General features: G+C 37.2%; 2 protein-coding genes across 4 annotated transcripts in view; one reads left to right on the top strand and one right to left on the bottom strand.

The window, feature by feature from the left end:
* The window catches only part of LOC117984979 (uncharacterized protein CG3556), a 61,595-nt gene extending 39,521 nt beyond the window's left edge, over positions 1-22,074 (bottom strand). The window contains exons 1-2 of one of the 3 annotated variants that reach the window (XM_034971656.2): positions 21,864-22,074; positions 8,058-8,097 (exon numbers count right to left, since the gene is read on the bottom strand). The gene's annotated coding sequence lies outside the window, so the exon portion shown is untranslated. Of the gene's footprint in view, positions 1-6,264; positions 6,287-8,057; positions 8,098-21,863 lie in introns of those variants that run through there. The other 2 variants (XM_034971657.2, XM_069500668.1) reach the window with 2 other exon arrangements.
* On the top strand, positions 1,659-3,332 carry LOC138402761 (uncharacterized). Its single transcript, XM_069500676.1, has one exon. It carries the CDS (start codon positions 1,840-1,842, stop codon positions 2,701-2,703), a length of 864 nt encoding a protein of 287 aa, XP_069356777.1. The 5' UTR covers positions 1,659-1,839; the 3' UTR covers positions 2,704-3,332.

Here is a 22,074-nt window from a genome sequence, read left to right as displayed (position 1 = left end):
CGTCTGGCAGCATTCAAAAGCAAAAGGAAAATTGCTTAGATCCTCGCGTCTCGTAAATTCACTAATAGAGAGAGAGCCAGCACGTGCCAGACCTTCGTTATTTTATAAAAGCTGAAAGTTTCTCTGCGTTTTGTCCCCAACACAGGGAGAAACGATCAATGATTATCAAGTTTGGAATGTGGTGGCTTTGGGAGATAACAGGTTTAATGAAAACTGCTATACCCCTTACAGGTTGGCCCGCTTCCATCTTAGACTGCATCATCACTTAACACCATGTGAGATTGCAGTCAAGGGCTTACTTGTATCTGAATAAAAAAAGGTAATGAAGGTGTAAAAAATCTTATGTCAAAGTATAAAGTCTTATTTTCTTATATTTTGTTTTGTACATATTAGATATCACGTCATGCAATGCCAGACACTTCGTAACGTGGCAACCCCCTGCCAGACACCTTTAAACTTTTAAACTTTAAGAGCGTCTGGCAGAGGGTTGCAACGGCAAAAAGTATCTGAATTCTATTCCTACGAAAATTTTAAAAGACTTTATACTTTGACGTAAAAAATTTTACACTTATATTTCACATATTTTCTCATCTTTATTCAACTAGGTATATCTCTCAAAGCCCCATGATCGCTTTATATCGTTCCTCCCTGTCTTGGGTACAATATGCAGAGAAACTTTCAGCTTTTATAAACAAAGGAAGGTCGGGCACGCGCGGGCTCTTAGTCCAAGGGAACGCTTTGATTTCTTATTATCACAGGATTCAAAATAGATGATGTTATTAAGTTGATTTCATTTATTTATCGCTTGAAAAGGGATCTGAATATCCTTTTACTTTTGCCTGTACGTTTTTTTACCCAACTATGGCAAAGCTAAAAGGAAGGGTTATGATTTTGGCAGTCTATGTATGTATGTATGTATGTAGGTTTGTATGTATCTGTGTTCCACTGTAGCGGCTAAACTACTGGACCGGTTTTGATGAATGTGGTGTCGATTGATTCGTTGTTATAGTCCGAGTGACATAGGTGATAGGATACATTTTATACGAACAAAATTGATTTGACGGAAAAGTGGGGGGTCTCCAAATTTTTTTTTGCTAATTATTGCTATCGAGTGGGATGTCAAATGAAAGAAGAGATAATTTTGAGTTTATAAATAGAAATGTAGTACAATATTGTGCGACAAAAATACAATTCTACTATATTTCAGCGTTTATTAAGAGGATCGTAGTCGGGTTTTAATTTTGAACTTTATTGTTGTGTAATTTTACGTTCGTTCGTTAATTTTATTGCGGGTTATGAACAAACTTGTTTGAAAATTTGTCTTGAAACATATTTTATGTCTCATTAAAAATTATGACCGACAATCACGATCAGAACAAAGCAGCAGACTTTGAAAAACACGAAAGTTAAGAGTGTTTTGTGAACCATAGAGACAAAAACAGCGAGTACCTAATTCTTAGAATGCTCTTGCTTGAAAGTCTGCGGCAGGCCAGTGTGGGCCCTGTAAGGTTACGCGTTCAGTCTCTGGCACTTTTTTGGGAATCTATACATTTTCTTAAATGTCTCAAGTCACGTTTTGGCTATTTACCAACTGTTTCAAGTTTTGATTCACATCTGAGTTTCGATGCGGTGTGGTATGTGTTGTAATATTATGTTAACTATGTGGGTATGCTACAAAACTATTTATAATAAAGTGTCAGTTCCCATCAAGTGCTCGTTTGATTCACAACATGGTGACAGCGGTGAACGTAATTAAAGAATAATTACGCGTGTATAGTTGTGTAATGTTCGTAAAAATAAATTTTGGATGCAGTGTGCAGTGATAAGTAAAGAATAAAGATGGAACACGCGAGGCCGCCAGCGGAATTATGCCTGGAAGGTGGGCCGGCGTGCCGTGCAACTGCATGGCGAAAATGGCGCCAGCAGTTTTATGTATTTTTAAAAGCAGCCGGCGTCCACAAGGAATCTACGGATGTTCAGGCCAGCCTACTAGTCAACTTAATTGGACCTGAAGGTTATGATATTTATACGACGTTCAAATACACAAAAGATGAAACTCGTGAAAACATTGATATATTAGTAAAAAAATTCAATGAACACTTTGGCACAAAACAAAACACAACTATGGTTCGTTTCAAGTTTTTTACCCGAAATCAAGAATCTGGCGAATCGATTGACGATTACGTAACGGCCTTGAAAATTTTATCACAACATTGCGAATTCGAGCACTTAGAGGAAGGTCTTATTCGGGATCGAATAGTTTGCGGCGTATTGGATAGCAAAGTACGAGATAGGTTACTGAGATCAGAAGAGTTAACTCTGCAAGGTGCCCTTAAGATATGCCGGGCTAATGAGATGTCGATTGAAGAGAAACAGAACATCGAAGGCACCAAGACGAAGACTGATGAGCCGTGTGCGTCATCATCGACGTCAGTGGACATGATACGAGGCGCGCGCACAAGCGGTCGAGCCGGCGCGGCTGGGCGCCGCGAACTCGGCGCGGGCGCGGCTGGGCGCGCGGCGGCGGCGGCGCTCGGGGCGCTGTGGCTCGCGCCCCGCCTCGGGGATCCTCGACGGACGCGGCGTCGCGGTCTTGTAACAAATGTGGCGGATTTCAGTGCGATGGTGGTTATTATTGCCCGGCGCGCGGGGCTTTGTGTTTCCTTTGTCGATCTATCGGGCACTTTCAAAAAGTTTGTGTAAATTCACGAAAAAATGTGTATCAAATACACAACACACACAACAGTGATACGGATGAAGAATGCTATGTAATCTCGACAGTCGAAGGTGATTTAACTTTTAAGGACAGCAACAGATGGTATGAAACTTTACAATTACTTAATAGTGTTCAAAGGGAAAAATTTAAACTCGATACTGGATCGGACCTTAACGTTATATCTTTGCAAAAATATAAACAATTAGGTTTTCATTTATCATCCTTACATCAAAATAACGTTAGGGCTCAATCTTTTTGTGGTTCTAAAATACCTATACTGGGTTCGTGTTACATTACTTGGATATATAAAAATAGTCTATATAACCTTAATTTTTGCATTTGTAAATATGACTGTGAGAGCGTGTTAGGCAAATATGCTTGTGAGGAGTTAGGTATTGTTAAACGTGTATTCTCTATAAATATAGATCAATATGCGGATTTGTTTAAAGGATTAGGTAAGTTACCGGGCGAGTACAAGATTATTATTGATTCAGGAGTACAACCGTCGGTCTGTCCTGTCAGAAAAATACCTATCGGTGTTCGTGATAAGTTAAAAGTGGAACTAAAGCGTATGGAAGATATGGGTGTTATAAGGAAAGTATCTCATCCTACCGATTGGGTGAAACCTATCATCACCTGTGTCACAAAAAAACATGCATTTGGATGCAAAACGAATTATTCAAAAACCAGACAATTGCGATTGGAACTTGTGTGGAAAGTTAATAGATTACGAAAACTTATAAGAACACCAAGGACTTAAAATAGTAACGTACGTTAAAGTAGTAGACTTAAAGTTGTAAAAAAGTATAAGTCTAATTTTTTAGCTCCTTCGAACGTGATCGCGGCCTGCGTTCCTGTTACGATTTCAAGCTTATAACGACCAAACATAATACGCATGGCTACGCGGAATCATTTACTGTAAAAGCAGCTTCGCTGTGGAATGCACTTCCGGTCGAAATAAGACGCTCCAAATCGCTGGCAATTTTTAAAAACCGTGTCAAGAAACACTATCTGTCACTGTAGATTTTCTGCCATAACTATATTATGTACAGTTAGCTATGTAGTATGTATTATTTATTTAATTATACTATATTGATTTATATAGTATTTATATCCATGTATATTGTATATATTATATTATATTTTATAGTATGTACCTATTAGAGTGTATGTGTTTATATATACCTATATATATTTATATATATATTATATTTATAGCTACATTGCGACTCCCCGTCTTACAGTTCTATAAGTTCTTAAGTATGGGTTGCCTGGAAGAGATCACTTTAGTGATAAGGTCGCCCTTTGTTTTTTAAGTGTATCCTGTATTCTTACTCTCTGTAAATCTATTAACAATAAAGTTATTTTAAAGTTGTAAAAAAGTATAAGTCTCTCAATATAATATTAAGTAGGTACATTAACAATCTTATATACTCATCGTACGGAACCCTTAAAAGGAGGAGGTTGTCAATTTGTTGAGGACATCCTCCTGTTTTGAATTCGTTCATAAATCTAAAATAATTCAAGGTAATCTACATTTTTGTTACATCACTGACAATCATACAAAGCTCGAGTCCATGCTATTTTTTATGGCGCCCGTAAAAAAATACAACGCAGAAGTACAAACAAAGCCAGCAAAGCTATTTAATTAGGCCGTTCGCTGATTACCACGTCCATCGGGGGGCCAATAATGGATTACGTCATATTTTAATTTACCTACCCTCTATTTGCGTTTTGTGTTTGCTTTCGTACCTACGCGAGTGATTGCTAATACCATTTCGGTATTTCGATGAATGTAAATATGGTTATTTGATATGGGATATGATATAATGGTCATTTATTAAATTAATTTTTAATTGCATTAGTACTATCGCCATAGGCAAGTATTAACGTCCGCGACTTTGAGCTTTGAGTCTGCTTATACCACACATTTTTTTAAGTATACAAACTAATTCTCAAATACCAAAGATGGGACAAAAGTGGTAACGCTTCGCTTCGCTTGGTCATAGGGTTTTTACTAACCCTGTTAAGTTGAATAAAAATCTATATAGTCAACGCGCTTCTGATAAAACATGCAGCCTCAAAGAATTTTAAGTCATAGAGATTCGTTCGTTATATTGTAAAGCGCACATTTTTCTCTTACAAAATTTAGTGCATCTGCTAGTTTAAAATACGGTATGACGATGGTTTAAAATAAAGCTTAAAGTATCCTGACGACCATAATATCGTAATAGCACTTATAAAGTATGCACAAAGCATAAATTTACCCGCCATCTTGTGAGTGCATTTCCAACGTAGATAATTTTCTCTTTACGAGATGTATTTATCATAGTTTCGCTGACAGCACTTACGTATGTATATCACGCTGTGATTTTAAGTATCTACTTTATTAAAGTGTGTTGGTGTGTTTACCATGTTATTGCAATACTAGCTATCCTTACTAGGTATGAAGGCCTTTATCATTATCGTCATGATCAAGAGAGAGACGTTCACTGTTGGACATAGTTTTCTTGTTGGGATTTCCACACGCTACGGTTTTACGCTTGACCTGAATCCAGTGGCTCCCTGCGACTTGCTTGATGTCGTCTGTCCACCTAGCGAGGGTCTTCCAACATTGCGCCTTTCAGTGCGAGGTCCAGCACCTTGGGACCTCAACGTCTATCGGTTTTTCGAACTATTTGCCCTGTCCATTGCCAGTTTAGCTTTGCAACCCGTTGAGCAAGTTACTCTGGTTCCTTATTTATGATTTGTACACGTAGACAGACTGCAAGCATAACTCTCTCCATCGCCCGCTGAATGTCTCTGAGTTTTCTTATGAGGCCGATAGTTAGTTAAACCAAGGCCTTGCTTGTGTAAAATAAAGTAAGCCAGAAGTAAATAGGTATTTTGTGCTAAGTATAGCGTTATTAATATAGTTAAGTAAAATGTTGTCAGTTTCGCACAATATCTTCAGCTTTTACTACTACAATTTGCACGCTTCAAAATCGATTTAACTCATTTATTATCATCATCATTTCCCATTTTTCATCGCTGGTACAATACTGAGCACAAGTCTCTTCTCCAAATATAATACGCTGGCTAAGTGCGGATTGGAAGACTCCACCCATCATTGAGAAATTGAATAAAATCGCTATCGTTAAAAAAAATGTTTATTTCATTGATAAACTTCAGTCGTAAAATGAGATATTTATAATATTAGGAAATACGAGTAATAATAGTATTAGGTAACTATAGTTTGTGGCCATTATTATCACGTAAAGCTTTTATTATCATGGTTCCATTAAATATAACAATCTCAGTAAGTATAATAAACCTATTAAGTACTATAGATACAGTAGGTATACTACGTATAAAAGGGGTGGCTACGCCGCTACGTCACATGTATTAATATGAATTGCACGCCCTTTATAGCTCAGAAGGGCATGTTAAGCTGCCTATCTTCGTTACGTTCGTTAACGTCAGATAAAAGCGGTTTATACACAGCTTTGCACTGAATGCAGAATCTACGAACTAGGAGTAGGAAGGCATGCAATCTCTAATTTACGTACTAGCCGCTGCCCACGATTTTATTCCACGTTGAATTTCTGTTTTTCCAATTCCACTTCCATCCCGAAATTTTATCACTGTAAAATTCAATAAAAATCGTTGATGACAATGATTACGTATTACGTAACATGATGGTAACATGTTTAAAAATGACGTTTCAGCATGTAAGCAATAATATCAGTACTCACTGAAATGGACATAAATACCTGTACAAGTACGCTGGAAGAGGTGTATCATACAAAATCACAGTTGTTTTTGTGCCGATTCGAAGCGCCTCACCAAGCGTACCGGAAGTTAAAATAGATATTTTGAGTAAAATAGTTTTCGTGTTGACAAATGTATCATCACTAAATTATGTATTTAGTTTTGAGTACCCTCACAATATGACGCTCATTGCTGCTGTTGGCACCAAAATTTAATTGATTCAAAAATAGATCGGCAATCGCAGGTTCAGCGTACCTACTTGTATTAGTAAAGGTCAGTGTCAGCACTAAACAAACTCTGAACAAAATTAATGCCTATAAAGATTTTTGGGTCATTTTTAGGGTTCCGTACCTCAAAAGGAAAAACGGAACCCTTATAGGATCACTTTGTTGTCTGTCTGTCGGTCTGTCAAGACACCTACAGGGTACTTCCCGTTGACCTAGAATCATGAAATTTGGCAGGTCTTATAGACGACATTAGGGGAAAAATCTGAAAACCGTGAATTTGTGGTTACATCACGCAAAAAAAAATTAAATAGTGGGCGTGAACTAATAATTAGTATTTTCAGTTTTTGAAGTAAGTTAACTATATCAAGTGGGGTATCATATGAAAGGGCTTCACATGTGCATTCTAAAACAGATTTTTATTTATTTTTATGCATCATAGTTTTTGAATAATCGTGCAAACTGTCGAAAAAATACGACTGTAGTACGGAACCCTCGTTGCACGAGCCTGACTCGCACTTGGCCGGTTTTTGTTCTAATACCAAAGGTCAAAGAAGAAGTCTTTTCGTAGAATAAAATACTTTTATAAAATACGGGGAAAATTTTCATGAAACTTTAATTCTGTGTAAAAGGTTCCCCTCATAATACTCTTTAACATAAATAATACTTTAAAAATTAATATCTCAGGTATTTCAGCGCCTTTGTTGCGTGGACTTTGTGGGGGAGATAAGAAGAACATTATAAAAGCTTTAAGGACTCTTGTACACGGTATTCAAAATTTCTATTCTAAATTAAAAGGAAAAGGTGAATAATAAGGAAGTATATCAGGAAAGAAAGAAATAGTGACTATAATATATAGTAGTTATATGTAAGTATCCTACTCGGTGTAAGTATCACTAACTGACTTAACACGACTTAACACGGGTGGTTATTGTATAACATACCCAGATCAAGTGGAGGAAAGGTGGCAAGCAGTGTCGGCTGATTCCCACTAGGACTAGGTGGATACTTGATATACGATACAAAGCGAGTCGCAAGGAGCCACTGGATATAGGCAGCCAGCATTACTATTAGACTGCGCCGAGTGGAAGTTGCTACAAGATACCTATGTCCAGCAGTGATCTGTTGACGTTAACATAACGTATTACATGTAGAGGTCAGCACTGATATGACCTCTGCTCAGGCATTTTTGTGGCGCGCCTGATGCTTCTGACTTCACACATTTTCAGTACTGAATAATTTTTCGGTCGAGTGCCCTTTTTCTCCAATTTTAAACCTTCAAAAATGCCCCCCAATATCATAAAGGCTCAGACAGTATTGATGCGTGTAGTGTGTAGAAGGCCTAAAAGTTGTGTAACGGTACTTACTGAACCTTTTTTCCGACAGCTTAATAACTTAGCCGACTATCTGAAATAATAGAGATATTACTTTTAGATTTGTCTTACGATAAAACAGGGAGGCTTTGAAATACATAGAATCCTTAGTAGCTCAACGATTTGGGTAGTGAACCGAAATCCCGAGAGGTCCTAGGTCTGCTTCCGGGAAGCAAGCTATTACTGTGCCAAATTTGGTTACACGGATGGGACTTTAGTTCGAAAAACCGATAGACGTTAGGGTCTCAGGTTGCTGGAATGGCAACACCGACGTACCGGAAGGCGCAGCGTTGGAAGACCCCCCCACTAGGTGGACGGAAGACATCGGAGGAGTCACAGGGAGCCACTGGATCCAGGCGGCGCAAGGCCGTGGCGTGAAGCAATCCCTACAAGAGACATATGTCCAGCAGTGGACGTCTATCGGTTGATGATGATGATGATGAATATGATAGGACTTTAGAAATCCTGTGTTAACTCAAGGTGTATAGCTATTAGCTATATTCATAACCCAACCAAATCAGTTTGCCATTGTGACCTGAAGTAGTAGGTAACAAAACAAACATCCAAAGTTTCACATTTTAATAATATTAGTAAGATATCTATGCGGAGGAAGTCGCGGGCATCAGCTTGTATTATAATTTAATATTTAGACTCTATTGAGTCTTCGTTCAACAAGGAAGGTAAACGAATTCACCACAGACGCTAGATTGGACAGCACGAACACTTCGAGTTGAATGCACTGCGATTATCTATTAGCGAATCTGCGATAGGGAACCTTGGCACATAGCCAGAAAACTTTTACGATATACGACAGTCTTACAGGACCTGAATGGCCAATTTGAATTTGAAAAAAAGCTGAAAGCGTCTTAAAGACGTCTAGACGCTATTAAAATCTATCTAGGTACACTAAATTTTATATGGACTATAGATAAACTTACTTCCATAATTAATGCCCATGTCCGTGTGGATTTAATTAGATTGTATTTCAAAAAGACAGTGAGGCTATTTCAGTTTTTAGATCTCTAAACTAAATTAAAGTTGCCTCATTGTGGCTAATTCCGTTGTACACAATCTCTAAACTAAACTAAAATGACACGTCTAAATCTATTGCTATCCCTTTCATAATGTTGCTTGCGGAAAAGGATAGCACTAGATTTAGACCTGTTAATTTAGTTTAGTTTAGAGATTGCGTACAAGAGAATCGGCCCCAAATGTTTTATTAAGTACTAGACTACATGATGCCCACGACTTCGTCCGCGTGGATTTAGGTTCTTAAAAATCCCGTGGGAACTCTTTGATTTTCCGGGATAAAATGTCCTATGTCCTTCCCCGGGATGCAAGCTATATTTGTACCAAATTTTGTGAAAATCGGTTGAACGGATGGGCCGTGAAAGGCTAGCAGACAGACAGACAGACAGATACACTTTCGCATTTATAATATTAAGTATGGATTCCTTTTATAATGCCCCGTAGATGAGTAAAGCATAGAGTTTAGAGTGTGTGTACAGCAAAATTAGTCACAATTATTATTGTCTATAATGAAGGGTACTTTAGTTATTTCATTTTAGTTAGTGCTACTTTAGTTATTTGCTGCTGTCGGCAAAATAACGTGTCACTGGGATCTAGCGGTTTGAGCTGTACTTTGATCATGTCAGCCAATCAATAGGTAGGTAACATTATGTTCTCGCTCCTTGAAAAACTGAGGTCCGTAATTATACCTACTATTTTAGGTAGAGCATTCTTATATAAGGTCTTTTGCTGCTCTTGGCCTTTCGGGAAAAGTACTTACGTAAGTAAATCTGAGACCTATACACAGTATGTGGAATCTGGATATTACCGAGATTCATTCGGCGTATTTCGAGATCTTCAGCGGGAACTCATAAAATTCCATTGGATTTGATTTTGTAAATTTTTTACTATCAATAACATTTGAGTAACAAACAGTACATATGAAAAATACTTATTTATTATATTGTAATAATAATTTACACTTGAAGGCTGATTGCGCACATTATAGTTTACAAACGAAAAACCACATAAGTGTTACATTTTAAATTGTTAGTTTATTGGAAAAGTACTTGTAAAGTAAAACATTATCTGAACACATATCCAATTATCGTGAGAGTCGTTTCCGAGGAAACAATTACATAAATACATTATACATACAGGAATAGTTGCACGTTATAGTATTGTGTAGATAATATACATACTCGTATTATAGCGTGTGGTATTCACAAGAGACGAGTACATTTATTTTATGTAGAGGCAAAAAGTATATTCAGTCAGCATGAATCGTGTCGGTGCCGTATCGCCATTAACGAGTCTGGCATGGTTCATGCATTCATGGGGTGACTTACCTTGTACGGTCGGCAGGGCAATTTGCATTTTTCATGATTCATGACATCCGGTTGCGAGATTCAGACCCTTTTCACTTTAAACTTTCGAGAGGTCGGTTAATGTAATGGGTTTCAAATCCATTGTTAATTAAGTATAATGTATAATTAGTTTATACCCACGACTTCGTCCGCGTCAACCATATCAAACCCCTATTTTAATATATTAAGAGTTTAATTTTCAAAAATCCTTTCTTAACAGATGTTTACGTCATAATAGCTATCCGCATGCCAAACAGCCCAATCCGTCCAGTAGTTTGAGTTGTGCGTTGATAGATCAGTCAGTCAGTCACCATTCCTTTTGTAAACTTAGATGTACTAGCTTTACTCGGGTGGTATTTCTGAAAATCTTGTCTTAGTGGAAGTCTACGTTATAGAGACAACCTACATGAAACATCTCAAGTTTTTAGTGGTTTGTATGTCCAAACTTACTTTCCATCTCCATCATCACACTCAATTGTCACTGTATTTTTTGAAAAATGCTCATTATAACAAAGCAAATAAGTTCAAATTCGACTGTAAACCATCAGAAAGTTCACATGTCTACCTCCAACCTCTATTATCAGAGGTACTCAGTGCGCTATAATAATTAACCATTTATAGTCATCCAAACCACTGCAAAAATGCCTGCAAAAATTAAACTCAATCAGTCAATTGAAAGTTGCCGAAAAATCTGTTATCAATTTCGACGGAATGACAACAGACATTGAGGTCTCAAGGCGCTGTAATCGCTACCTCGCACCAGAAAGCGAAGCGTTGGCAGACTTCCCACTAGATGACCAGACCACGTCAAACGAGTTGCAAGGAACTGGCTGGATTCAAGCGGTGCAAGACCGTGGCATATAGTAAATAGGTCCTTACGTGACGCTGATAAAACCATTCGAACAAATCAAACTAGGTAGTCAAAAGATTTTTAAAAAGTACTGCATTGATATAAAAATATGAATATGTTAACGCTACGCCCCACACTGCGTTATACACAAAGGTACGTGTAAATGTGTGCGAGTCTCAAGCGGTTAGACAATGGGCGGATTGCAAGCTGCCATTTTGAAATAGGCTAGTGAACACTTTTTTTAAGTAGGTCTTAAATGGTTAATATTTGTCCTATTAGATTTAGTCAATAGGGATGACATTTGTTTGTTTACATATTTAATGACGTGACATCATGGCTGACAGCGTTTTCTGAGTTTCAAATAAAAATAAAAACTGTATTTTTTTAAATTGGATTTATATATCCATCCTGAGTTTTTAATAATTGTTATTGATATATTTCGTTGTCTTAAGCAAAATACTATAATAAATAATCATTTATTGGACGAAATTAGATATGAGTCAAGTAGCCTATTCATTGCTCATATTTCCCGCTCGTTTATCCTAGTGTAGTTTTTTTATTTAACATCGAATCTCTAAAGGTTTTACTAGTCTGAACAAAATTCGGATTGATGTACCTACCGCTGAGAACTATTATGCTAATGCTATAATTTGATAATGCCATCAAATTATTCAGCCGTTAGGCCGCGTTTCCACCAGAAATGTGCTATGGTACGTTGCCATGGATGTGTGTGATAGTGATATCCATCAATCGTTTTCATTGGTCCACATAGCTTAACTGGCTTAGAATTGGTGGAAACGGGTCCAACGAAGCTATGTTTTTGTGTGGAGGGATGCGTGCTATGGATGAGAGTTACGGATCGAAGCTATTGATGGGAGCTACGAATGTACGAAATTTCACTGCAGGAGCAAATACTGATTGAAAGGTGTAGATACTTTTCTGTAATTGTATTTTTTTGATCGAAATCATGAGACCAGACATAAAATAGTGATTCAATCACTGCTCAACCCAGAATCAAACAATCAAACTAATTGTGTTAAGAAACGTTCTCTGTGTACCTACTAATTAATCGCAGAAATATCACTTTTTTAAACATATTTTTTTTAACTATTCTTACTCCTAGGTTAACTTTACTATAGTTTTAGATTTATTTAATTACCTACCATTGCACCATGAATAATTTTTTTTGTGTTTTCACTATTTCGGAAAGTTTTTAGTTACTTTTTGTATCATTTTATTTATTTACTTAATTAATAATTGTTCCATGTAAATTGTGTGAATGTGCATGTTGTGTTTGCTTTTAAATGATTTTACATACAACGTCATGTAATTTAACTTTATGTAATTTAAGATCATTTTTGCAAAAATTGCTAGCGAACCTTATTAATAAAAATAAAAAAAAATAAAAAAATAGAAGAAAATACGTTGAGAAAAAGGCTTACTTTTCCTGCTAAGTATCGGCAACTTAACTCAACTCGGTAGCTAATGGACGTGTAAATTGGGCCTAAGAGCTCATTGAGAAAAACTCTTAACACCTAACATTTATTATGTGTATGAATTTAGTTTGTGCCGAGGAAAACGGGTCATGACACCGGAAAGAGGTCGAGAGAATGGGGTGAAAAACCTGTTCACCTCCATAGCTTTTATCCATATAAAAATAAAGATTAAAATTCACTGGCATCTGAACAGAAACGCTATGTTCATTCGATAAGATAAAGCAAACGATTTTAGTCTTTCACTGTACAGTATTAAAGACAATTCTAGTTTGGAAATAAAACGTTATGATGTACCTACTGCTGTTAGTACAATAATAATGTTTGTTGTGTCAATATACATGCAAAAATGATTTTTATTTATGAAAGTGTAAAGGCGATAAATGCATAAACTTTATTTATGCTAGTGTAAAACGTACAACTTCCAAGTATAGCTGAAAGCAATGACCGTTTTCCTTTGAGACGGCTTTATGCCTGTTTGTAGTTCTATCGCAGATTCAGACACATTTACAAATACATTTACCAATTTTGGAATGGTTGGTTCAAAGGTTGGGCCAACTTAGAAAACTTTTCAAGAAGACATTCTGCTTATTGGCCAATTAATTATTAAAAATAATGACTGTTTCTGGATTATTCCTTTACGTATATGCTATAAGACCTACCTACGTGCCAAATTGCATAATTGTAGGTCAACGGAAAGTACTCTATTGGTTTCTTGAGAGACAGACAGACAACAAAGTGATCCTATAAGGGTTTCTTTTTTACTTTTGAGGTACGGAACCCTAAAATGTTCAATATGGCTTCTAGTTGTACCTAATAAGTGCAAGAAACTTTAAGAAAGGGTTCACACTTTGAAGCGCGCGTAGCACTGCCGTAGCTAGGCCGTAGCTCAAATTGCAGATGCGTACGTGCGCGTTTTGTGTGACGTCCTACTACACAGTTATCGCCAATCCATGTTTGTTGCTACGGTTTCATTTATGTTGCTGGTAATTCCACCGTTTCGGAAAATTCATGTGAAAATTCATTCAAATTATTAAAGATGATAAAGTTTCATATGAATTTTATTTGAATTAAATGCTAAGTGTAAAAAATTGACTAGATTGCATTCGGAGTGCGGACACCAGCGTCTTCGTAGAGTCCCCTCTGTCCGTCAAGAGCAATTTTCACTAATCACGCTACACAAACGGCATTTGCATCATTGACATAGGCACAAACTGATTACCAAAATTCAAATAGTGCTCTTGAAGTCAACCAACAAGCAAACATCAACAACTATTCAGCATTATAATTTCGTACTCTAAACTAATGCTAAACAGATTTAAGACTCTTTGCTTAAACAGTGTGAAATCATAATTTCTTCCATAACAAAGTAAAAACGTGAGCCAGCGAAACAATTTTTACATAAACAAATTAAAGAGTATAAAAGATTCAATTGTACACCCGCTCCAACTTGATCAGACAAACAGATTCCGTAAGTTGAATTGAGTTTTAAGAATAAAGAACTTATACTCCGAGCCTCGAGAAGTCTAGGGATTAAAATCTCATTTTCTTATATAATGACTCTCTTATTAAATTGTATTGTGTATATTCCTTCCTTGCAAACACGAGTTGAACTTGTGGTTCGCCAGGAAATTAGTTCTCGCGTAATAACTTTTGCGTATAGTTTTCTATATACATTGATTGATGTTAATAAGTAGATTTAATACCAATATCTGAAATTTTACCAAAATTACAGTTCTTAAAATAAAAACGTGTCTTAAATTTTGCGACAAAATATATGCGACTTTGAATTTTACACTTTGATAAAAATTATAAAATTTTCAAGTCGATATTTTTCATACTTTTTCAAGTAAGCCTGTTTTATAATTATCACAACAACACACGAAAGACCATCAGCATAAGTCCATCTTTGTAAATCTTTGGAACAGCAGTGGAGGAGGAAGCTGGATGCTATAATAGGTATTTATTGGCAACAACTTTCAAATCGAAGTCTGGGATCACTACAATCACACCATGGTCGATGGGGCGTGCGCTGGTGTGGGATGCGGCACCGGGAAAAAGCGGGAAAAAGCGGCTGCAGCAGCCGAGTCTGCTCAAGAACTTAAGCGCCGTAAATACTAAGTCATTAGTAAGGACTATGTATTCGCGGCGCTTGCGTTTGAGACTCTGGGCCCATGGTCATCGGACACGAAAGCTTTTATAAACGTCGTGTCCCAAAAGCTGAACCACGCGTCTGGTGACCCAAGAGCTGATACTTATTTCGCTCAACGGTGGAGCCTTGCCGTTCAGCGAGGTAATAGCGCCAGTGTTTTGGGCACAATGCCCATAAATGACCATTTGGACGGCGTAAATTTTTTGTAAATATAAATTTTTTTGTGATAAGTTTTTTTCTGTATGCTATATATAGTTTTTTTTTTGTATTTAATTGTTAAATAAATAAAGAGTGAAGTAAAAAAAATCACTACAATACATGATATCAGAAGTCTGAATGCGGTCTGCATATTTTGCATACGGATTTCAATTGTGAGTCCGGTCTAAAGGAATAAATCGAAACACGTATTTCGCTGGAAAATCCGTCTGAAGTTTGCGCTAGTCTTGACTTGCTAAATGAATCTGTGAGTTTGTCGGATCTCTTCGTCTCATAATTAAACTAGGTACAGATATTTTAATTCACCGTATTTCTGAAAGTTCTCAGCGTCCAGCTGTCTCTAAATTATTGTAATTGAAACGCTCTCACCGTAGTTTACATTAACAATAATTAAATAGAGGTCTCGCTTTGAGGAGTCCCGAGGATTTGTATTAATATTTCATGAAGATTAATACCCACTTACGAGTACAATAATTTTGTTAAAAAATAAAAATGTTTGTTTTTAATTATTTCGTTTGTGCTTCACAATATTCATAGTCATATGGTTGACTTGTTTTATTAATCTCATAATAGTAAGGTTTTCTTGGAATAAAAACATGGGTTGCGAAGCTGAAGTGGAAATGGGCAGGGCACATAGTTCGGGAAACCGATAGACGTTGGGGTCCCAAGGTGCTGGAATGGTGACCTCGCACCGGAAGATGCGGCGTTGGAAGACCCCCCACTAGGTGGATGGACGACATCAGATGGGTCGCAGGGAGCCGCTGGATTCAGGCGGCGCAAGACCGTGGCGTGTGGAAGTCCCTACAAGAGACCTAAATTCAGCAATGGACACCTATCGGTTATGATGATGATGATGATTAGCTCCCAAATTCTTACGCAAACCTTTCCTTATCTATTTTTTTTTTCTAAATGTAGGGAAATATTTTGTTTTCTTAAAAATCCTTGATTTTCCGGGATAAAAATTATCTCATGTCTGTCTCCACGATACAAGCTACCGCTGTGCAAAATTAACACAAAATTGGTTCAATGAAAAGGGCTGTGAAAAGGTATAACAAACAAACAGACATACGACAGATGTACCTGCAATAATGGAACGATTGGAGAGAGAGAAACCCAAGTAGAACCAAGTAGATACTTCTTTGCTCTTTTGTGTATGAAAATCTAAAAAAATCAGGAATCTGTAGAGGGTGCTACGATTATCACTACGACGTTAATTGAGTTGCTACGAGACATTGCTACGGCGTGTAGCAATCTCGAATACAAGATACAAGTCCGAAAATGCACGTCCCAATTCCCACGTACCTGCATGAATTTTAACAAATCTGGTTTAGGAAACTGAATTTATAATCTGGTTCTTACGATATACCTACTTTTTGCATTCAACTATTTTCCTAAATCATATTTAAGTAATTGTTACTATATATAACTATATCTTAATGAAATAAGATTAACATTATTAAAATTCAGTAAATTATTATATTATGGTTACCATACAATGTTTCAGTCATTATTTTTCTTTCTTAGGTTGCTTGGAAGAGATTGTTTCTTAGTGATAAGGTCGCCTTATTGTACAGTTTTTACCTGTTTAATTATAAAATTGTTACCTATTTATGTATTGTACATCAAAAGTATATTTTCATTTCATTTTAATAAATTCACATGTATTTTTTTATTTCCATACTTATATTATGTATACTATGCGACAGGTCGAGATGGCGAATGAAAACTTTTGTTTCACTACTGCCGATGGTGGATAGCCGGAGCAACGCAGTGTAATCTCCGCTTCTCGCACGTCGCCTCTTCCATTGCGCTCTTGCACATTTGTAACAGTTCGTTCAGTTTCAGGGTTTGATACCTTTGCGCCAGAACTATTACTTTATTACTTTATTTATAACTATCGATCTATTTTGCCCGAAACTGAAGGTGATTTTTGAGGCGAGAATGGCCAAACCTAAAGCCGTAAGTTCGATCTGACACTAGCGCACTTTATTGAAGGATCGAAAAAAGTTTTTTCCAAAGACCCAAATAAAATTATATCATAGAACGAACTGGCTTCCGCTCATTCATTGTAGGTATTTCAGGTAAGGATTAAGTACAAGTACGCTGATTTAAAAAAGGGAAACCTCTTATTTTTTAATTAAATTATGTTGTTTACGACAAAGTATTGAGTTTCTTAAGGTAGGCCAGGGAAAGTTGAGAAAATGTTCCTCTTAAGTGAAATAGGAGAAGTTAAATTGAGTTTTCGGAGTTAAATTATATCAGGTATTCCTTTCTTTTGACTACGCGTATAGAATTTAAATTTGGTAGTTAAAAATAATTCATAAACAGGATTAATTTTCTTCTGTATTATTTCTCTAACTAGCGTTATAAAATAACCTACTTTTAATTGAAGAAACCTACAGAAAACGCGACGGCTGCGACGCGCAACTAGTTATCGCACAGCAAGACGCAGCACACACAACGCGCGTACGCGTGCACGATTTGTAATCATGATTACTATCATCAACATCAACATCACCCATCGCCGGCGCACTATCACGAGTTTTCTCTCAGAATGAAAAGGGCTTAAACCGTAACAGAACCTACAATGCTGGCCAAGTCCAGTTTGAGAGATTTCACACACCAGATTTCACATTATGGAGAACTCTCAGGTAGGTATGCAATTTTTCACTCGATATTTTCCTTCATCGTTAAAGGAATTGCTTAAAATGCTTATAATCAAAAAACTTAGAGATGCATGTAATTGTACGGGTCCGAAGCTCCCCAATAGGAGGCCGACGTCTTAACCACTAGGCATCACCGCTTTCAAAGATTTGTAATATAGAAACATATACCTACTTATAGTGCAGATGTCAGCCATCAGTGACGGTGCAATACTGCACCAGCGCGGTTTGTAGTTAGTACGCGCATTTCGTAGTGTGAATGACTTTATATTTTACTTAGTTTCGCTGCATTACAAAAAGTGCCGCATTATGTGTTCCCAGAAAACAACCGGCTAAGTGTGAATTGAACTCGTCTGAAGAATTCCGTACCATCGATATAACGCTGTGCATTTGCTACTTTTTTTAAAATTTGCATGGCGGCCATCTTGAATTTTTTATTATTTGTGGTTATAGCGGCAAAAGAAATACACACTGAAAATTTCAATTCTCTACCTATACGGTTCATGAGATACATCATGCAGTCCACTGATAGACAGATGGATGGACAGCGGAGGTTTAGTAATAGGGTCCCGTTTGCGTTGGCACTCTTCGGGTACGAAACCGTAAAACGGCATTGTTGCCGTTGAGTTTGTCTTGAAACTTAAAGTGCTGATACAATATATAAACACAGGTCTAATTATAGCATTCCAATGTCTTACTTCATCGCTATGTCAGCGTTGAAAACGGCGCTGTTCGTTTAAAGTTAAAGCATTGCTGTTCCAGAGACATTCAGTGCACGTTTCGTTTAGGTTAAAAGTGACAATTGTAAGAATACGTAATTCAACACATCCTATTGCATCATTATCTTATTGTTTCGGCCAATTACCGCTTAACTGGAAAATAATCTTTGTACCTATCTATAATATTAAAGAAATGAGGATATTCGTAGGAAAACCACAGTAACCGACGTAACTCAACGGGTTGCGAAGCAGAAGAGGCAATGCATGGGCAGGGCACATAGTTCGAAAAACCGATGGACGTTGGGGTCGTAAGGTGCTGGAGTGGCGACCTCGCATCGGAAAGTGCAGCTTAGGCCCTACACTAGGTGGATAGACATCAAAATCTATGATATTATGTCTAGTATAGTCGGCTTAGCGATGTTTTAGGCTGCTTTTTCACTAGACTTGTGTAGATGCGAGAGGATGCGATCAGCCTGTGAAACCCTCCCTCTAAAAGAGTGAGAAAACGCAGTGTCATTTTTGATGACAACCAAAACTAAACTTTATTAATTTTCCCATAGAGGTGATTCCGTGCGGTGCGACGCACAATCTTTAAGTCTCCGTCGTGTTTTGTTTTCATTGTACCAATTTCAACCTATGTCAAAGATTTTGGTAGATATAGGTTGGAATTGGTCATCATATGATCAATGGTCATCATGACGCTATGATAAGATTAAAGATTAAAGATAAAAAAACTCGGCTCCACTGAGACCACTCATGTCCATAGAGCGCACTTTGTCTTTGCTCAGACTTAAGATTGAGTTAAAACGAGACAGATTTATGTGAGAGATACCTATGGCCCTGTCTCGTTTTAACTCTGTCTTAAGTCTAAGCTAAGTCAGAGTGCGCTCTATAGATCTCACCCTAAGAGTTGCGTTATATACAGTTATTGACAGATATAATAGAAGCACGCACATTCCTGCTTATTGAATGACCCTTTTAACTGACTGACACTAGATTGAGGCCGTTTTGTGGCACGGCAACGCCTCTAGCCTCTACTAAGTGACACCTCTTTACACTAACTTCTAGTTTCTCTTTGTGAAACAAAGCAAATCAAGACAGGAATGGTATATTCCTGTCTTGATTTGCTTGGTTTGCGAGAATCAATCCAAATCACTACCCATATTATAAATGCGAAAGTGTGTTTTGGTTGGTTTCTTGGTTTATTGGTTTGTCCTTCAATCACGTCGCAAAGGAGCAATGGCTCGACGTAATTTTTTGCATGGGTATAGTTTAAGACCTGGAGAGTGACATAGGCTACTTTTTATCCCGGAAAATCCAAGAATTCCCACAGGATTTTTAAAAACCTAAAACCACGATTACGGAAATCTGTGCAGCCGTTCCCGACCTTAGCCCAGGCGGAAAATCAGACAGATGAGGAAACATAAAAAACTGGATATATGCGTTTTTGTTTTTTTTTCTGTCAGTCTGTGTGGTTGTCCGGGCTAGTCACATAATGCCAAAACCTATTTTGCCAGGTTTGCCCCTATGCAAGTTATCTAAACCACATTTTTACCCCGAAAAACAAAGGCTTCAGGAATTTATAAGAAAAATTTATCTTCGCAGTGTAATTTGCTGGCAAAAGGTAGTAAAAATATGCAAGGCATGCAAATAAAATATTGACTTAGTAACAGAGTTTCTGATTCAACATTTTAAAACAATGTTCTACATACATAGAAATACAGTAAAAGTTAAGCTTTTTCTGTCCGAAAAATATTCAAAGTGGTAACGGGTCTGCAAACAAGGCTACGCCATTTTAAACATCCGGGCGAATTTTAAAACTTTTTTAATACCCTATCCCTTTGGACTGCAGTATAACTGTGTAACTTTACTCGTAAAACAAAGAAAAGCTGCAATCTGAGTTCATAAACCAGGACATTTCCCGACGTGAATTTTGAAATAATACAGAATTGTGTAACCAAACTATCTGACTCGCCTCGGTCTTGTTCGGGTGGAATTTCTAAAAATCTTTTGTGGTAGCATACATTAAAGGGAAAACCTGCCTACATACAGAAACTCAAGTTTCTAGACCCAATGGTCTAACCCCAAATCATTAAAAAAATTGACTGCCATCTCACCTGGTGGTGTCAAGTGATGATACAGTCTAAGATGGAAGCGGGCTAACCTAGAAGCGGTATGGCAGTTTTTAGTAGTAGTTTGGTATAGGGAGAAAACCAACCACCTTCTACCTAATAGTTCCGTGGTTCTGTGGTATAATATCACCTAATTTACTTAGGATTTTATACCCATGCAAAAAATCACGTCGATCGATTGCTCCGTTGTGACGTGATTGAAGGACAAACCAATAAACCAACAAACACTTTTGGTAATATGGATAAGTAGTAATTATCACGGAAATTGTATTCAGCACACTTCATCTCTCTATTCTTGATTATGCGGACGCAAGCTATCTCAATTAGCCAGAGGACTAACTCAATGAGCTTGAGCGACTCAGAAACATTGTTATTCGGCTTTTATCCCACCTGAAATTTGTATGACCACCCAGTTATCTGAGTTTCCTCAGAAGCTCAAGTGGCTCTCTATACATTATAACGGGCTTTTGTGATGTATAAGTAGAGCCATTCTCTTTTGTACTTTGTGTTATTTAATACAGCTCCTTTACACTTAAGGAGAAAGTTCGAGTATCTTGCTTTGGAAGCTGATATACGGTTTATACTTAAGTGCAAAACTTTTTGCTTAAGTATGTCTTTATGTTGTGCTGTGCTCGGAAAGGTGAAAATAACTATAAAGAAGCTATGGTCTGCGACAGATTGAAATGGCAATTGGTATAGGAGGTGGGGGAACGCCCCGCACACCCGCACTTCACCCACGCTCGCCCGCACCAGTTCAGTAGTTTTAGTGTTTATCGATTACAAACAAAAAATAAATCTTTCCTCTTTTAACCGCAATCTATAGTATTATACAGGTGTTTTATGTTATTACCAATTTTCGCTAATAAAGATAAATTTAAATGAAATCCATAAAACTTATCTAACAGACAAAAACTCAGACTTAGGTACACGCTAAATTAAGAAATATCTGGGAAAATCGTAGAATTTACAATTCCACATTTAAATTCTAGTTAAATTAATATTATTCAGCGGTCAATCCCCTACCGCAAGCTCGTCAAAGCGTTTAAAACGAGACATAAAAGTGAATAAAACCGCAATTAAAGCTAAAATTCATCAGAACAACGACCTAAAGGCGCACGTAATAAGGGTCAAGTTAAAAATGTGTTAATTTCAATTAAAAAATATCGCGCGAACTCTATTGATTAATAATTTTCCACTTACCAGGCTTTGTAGTCTCTTGAGATTCCAATACACTGAGTTATACCAAAGCAACTTCAGGAATTATCATTTGGTGAACGCGACACGTCCACCCGAGTCTAAGCTTTAACAGATACTGAAAGCTCTCTGTAAATGTGAAATTCACAGGGCTGTTACCACCCCTTGTGCAGTACGAATGCCGACTGCACTTATCTTTTATTCATACTCGTTCCTA

The sequence above is a fragment of the Maniola hyperantus genome, chromosome 9 (genome assembly GCF_902806685.2).
Source record: "Maniola hyperantus chromosome 9, iAphHyp1.2, whole genome shotgun sequence".
NCBI lineage: Eukaryota > Metazoa > Arthropoda > Insecta > Lepidoptera > Nymphalidae > Maniola > Maniola hyperantus.
The sequence above is the reverse complement of the archived record's forward strand: the minus strand, read 5'-3'. Positions and strand labels throughout refer to the sequence as shown.

What these genes read in the sequence shown, in the direction of transcription:
- LOC138402761 (XM_069500676.1), top strand. Translation starts at nt 1,840, where the DNA reads ATGGAACACGCGAGGCCGCCAGCGGAATTATGCCTGGAAGGTGGGCCG.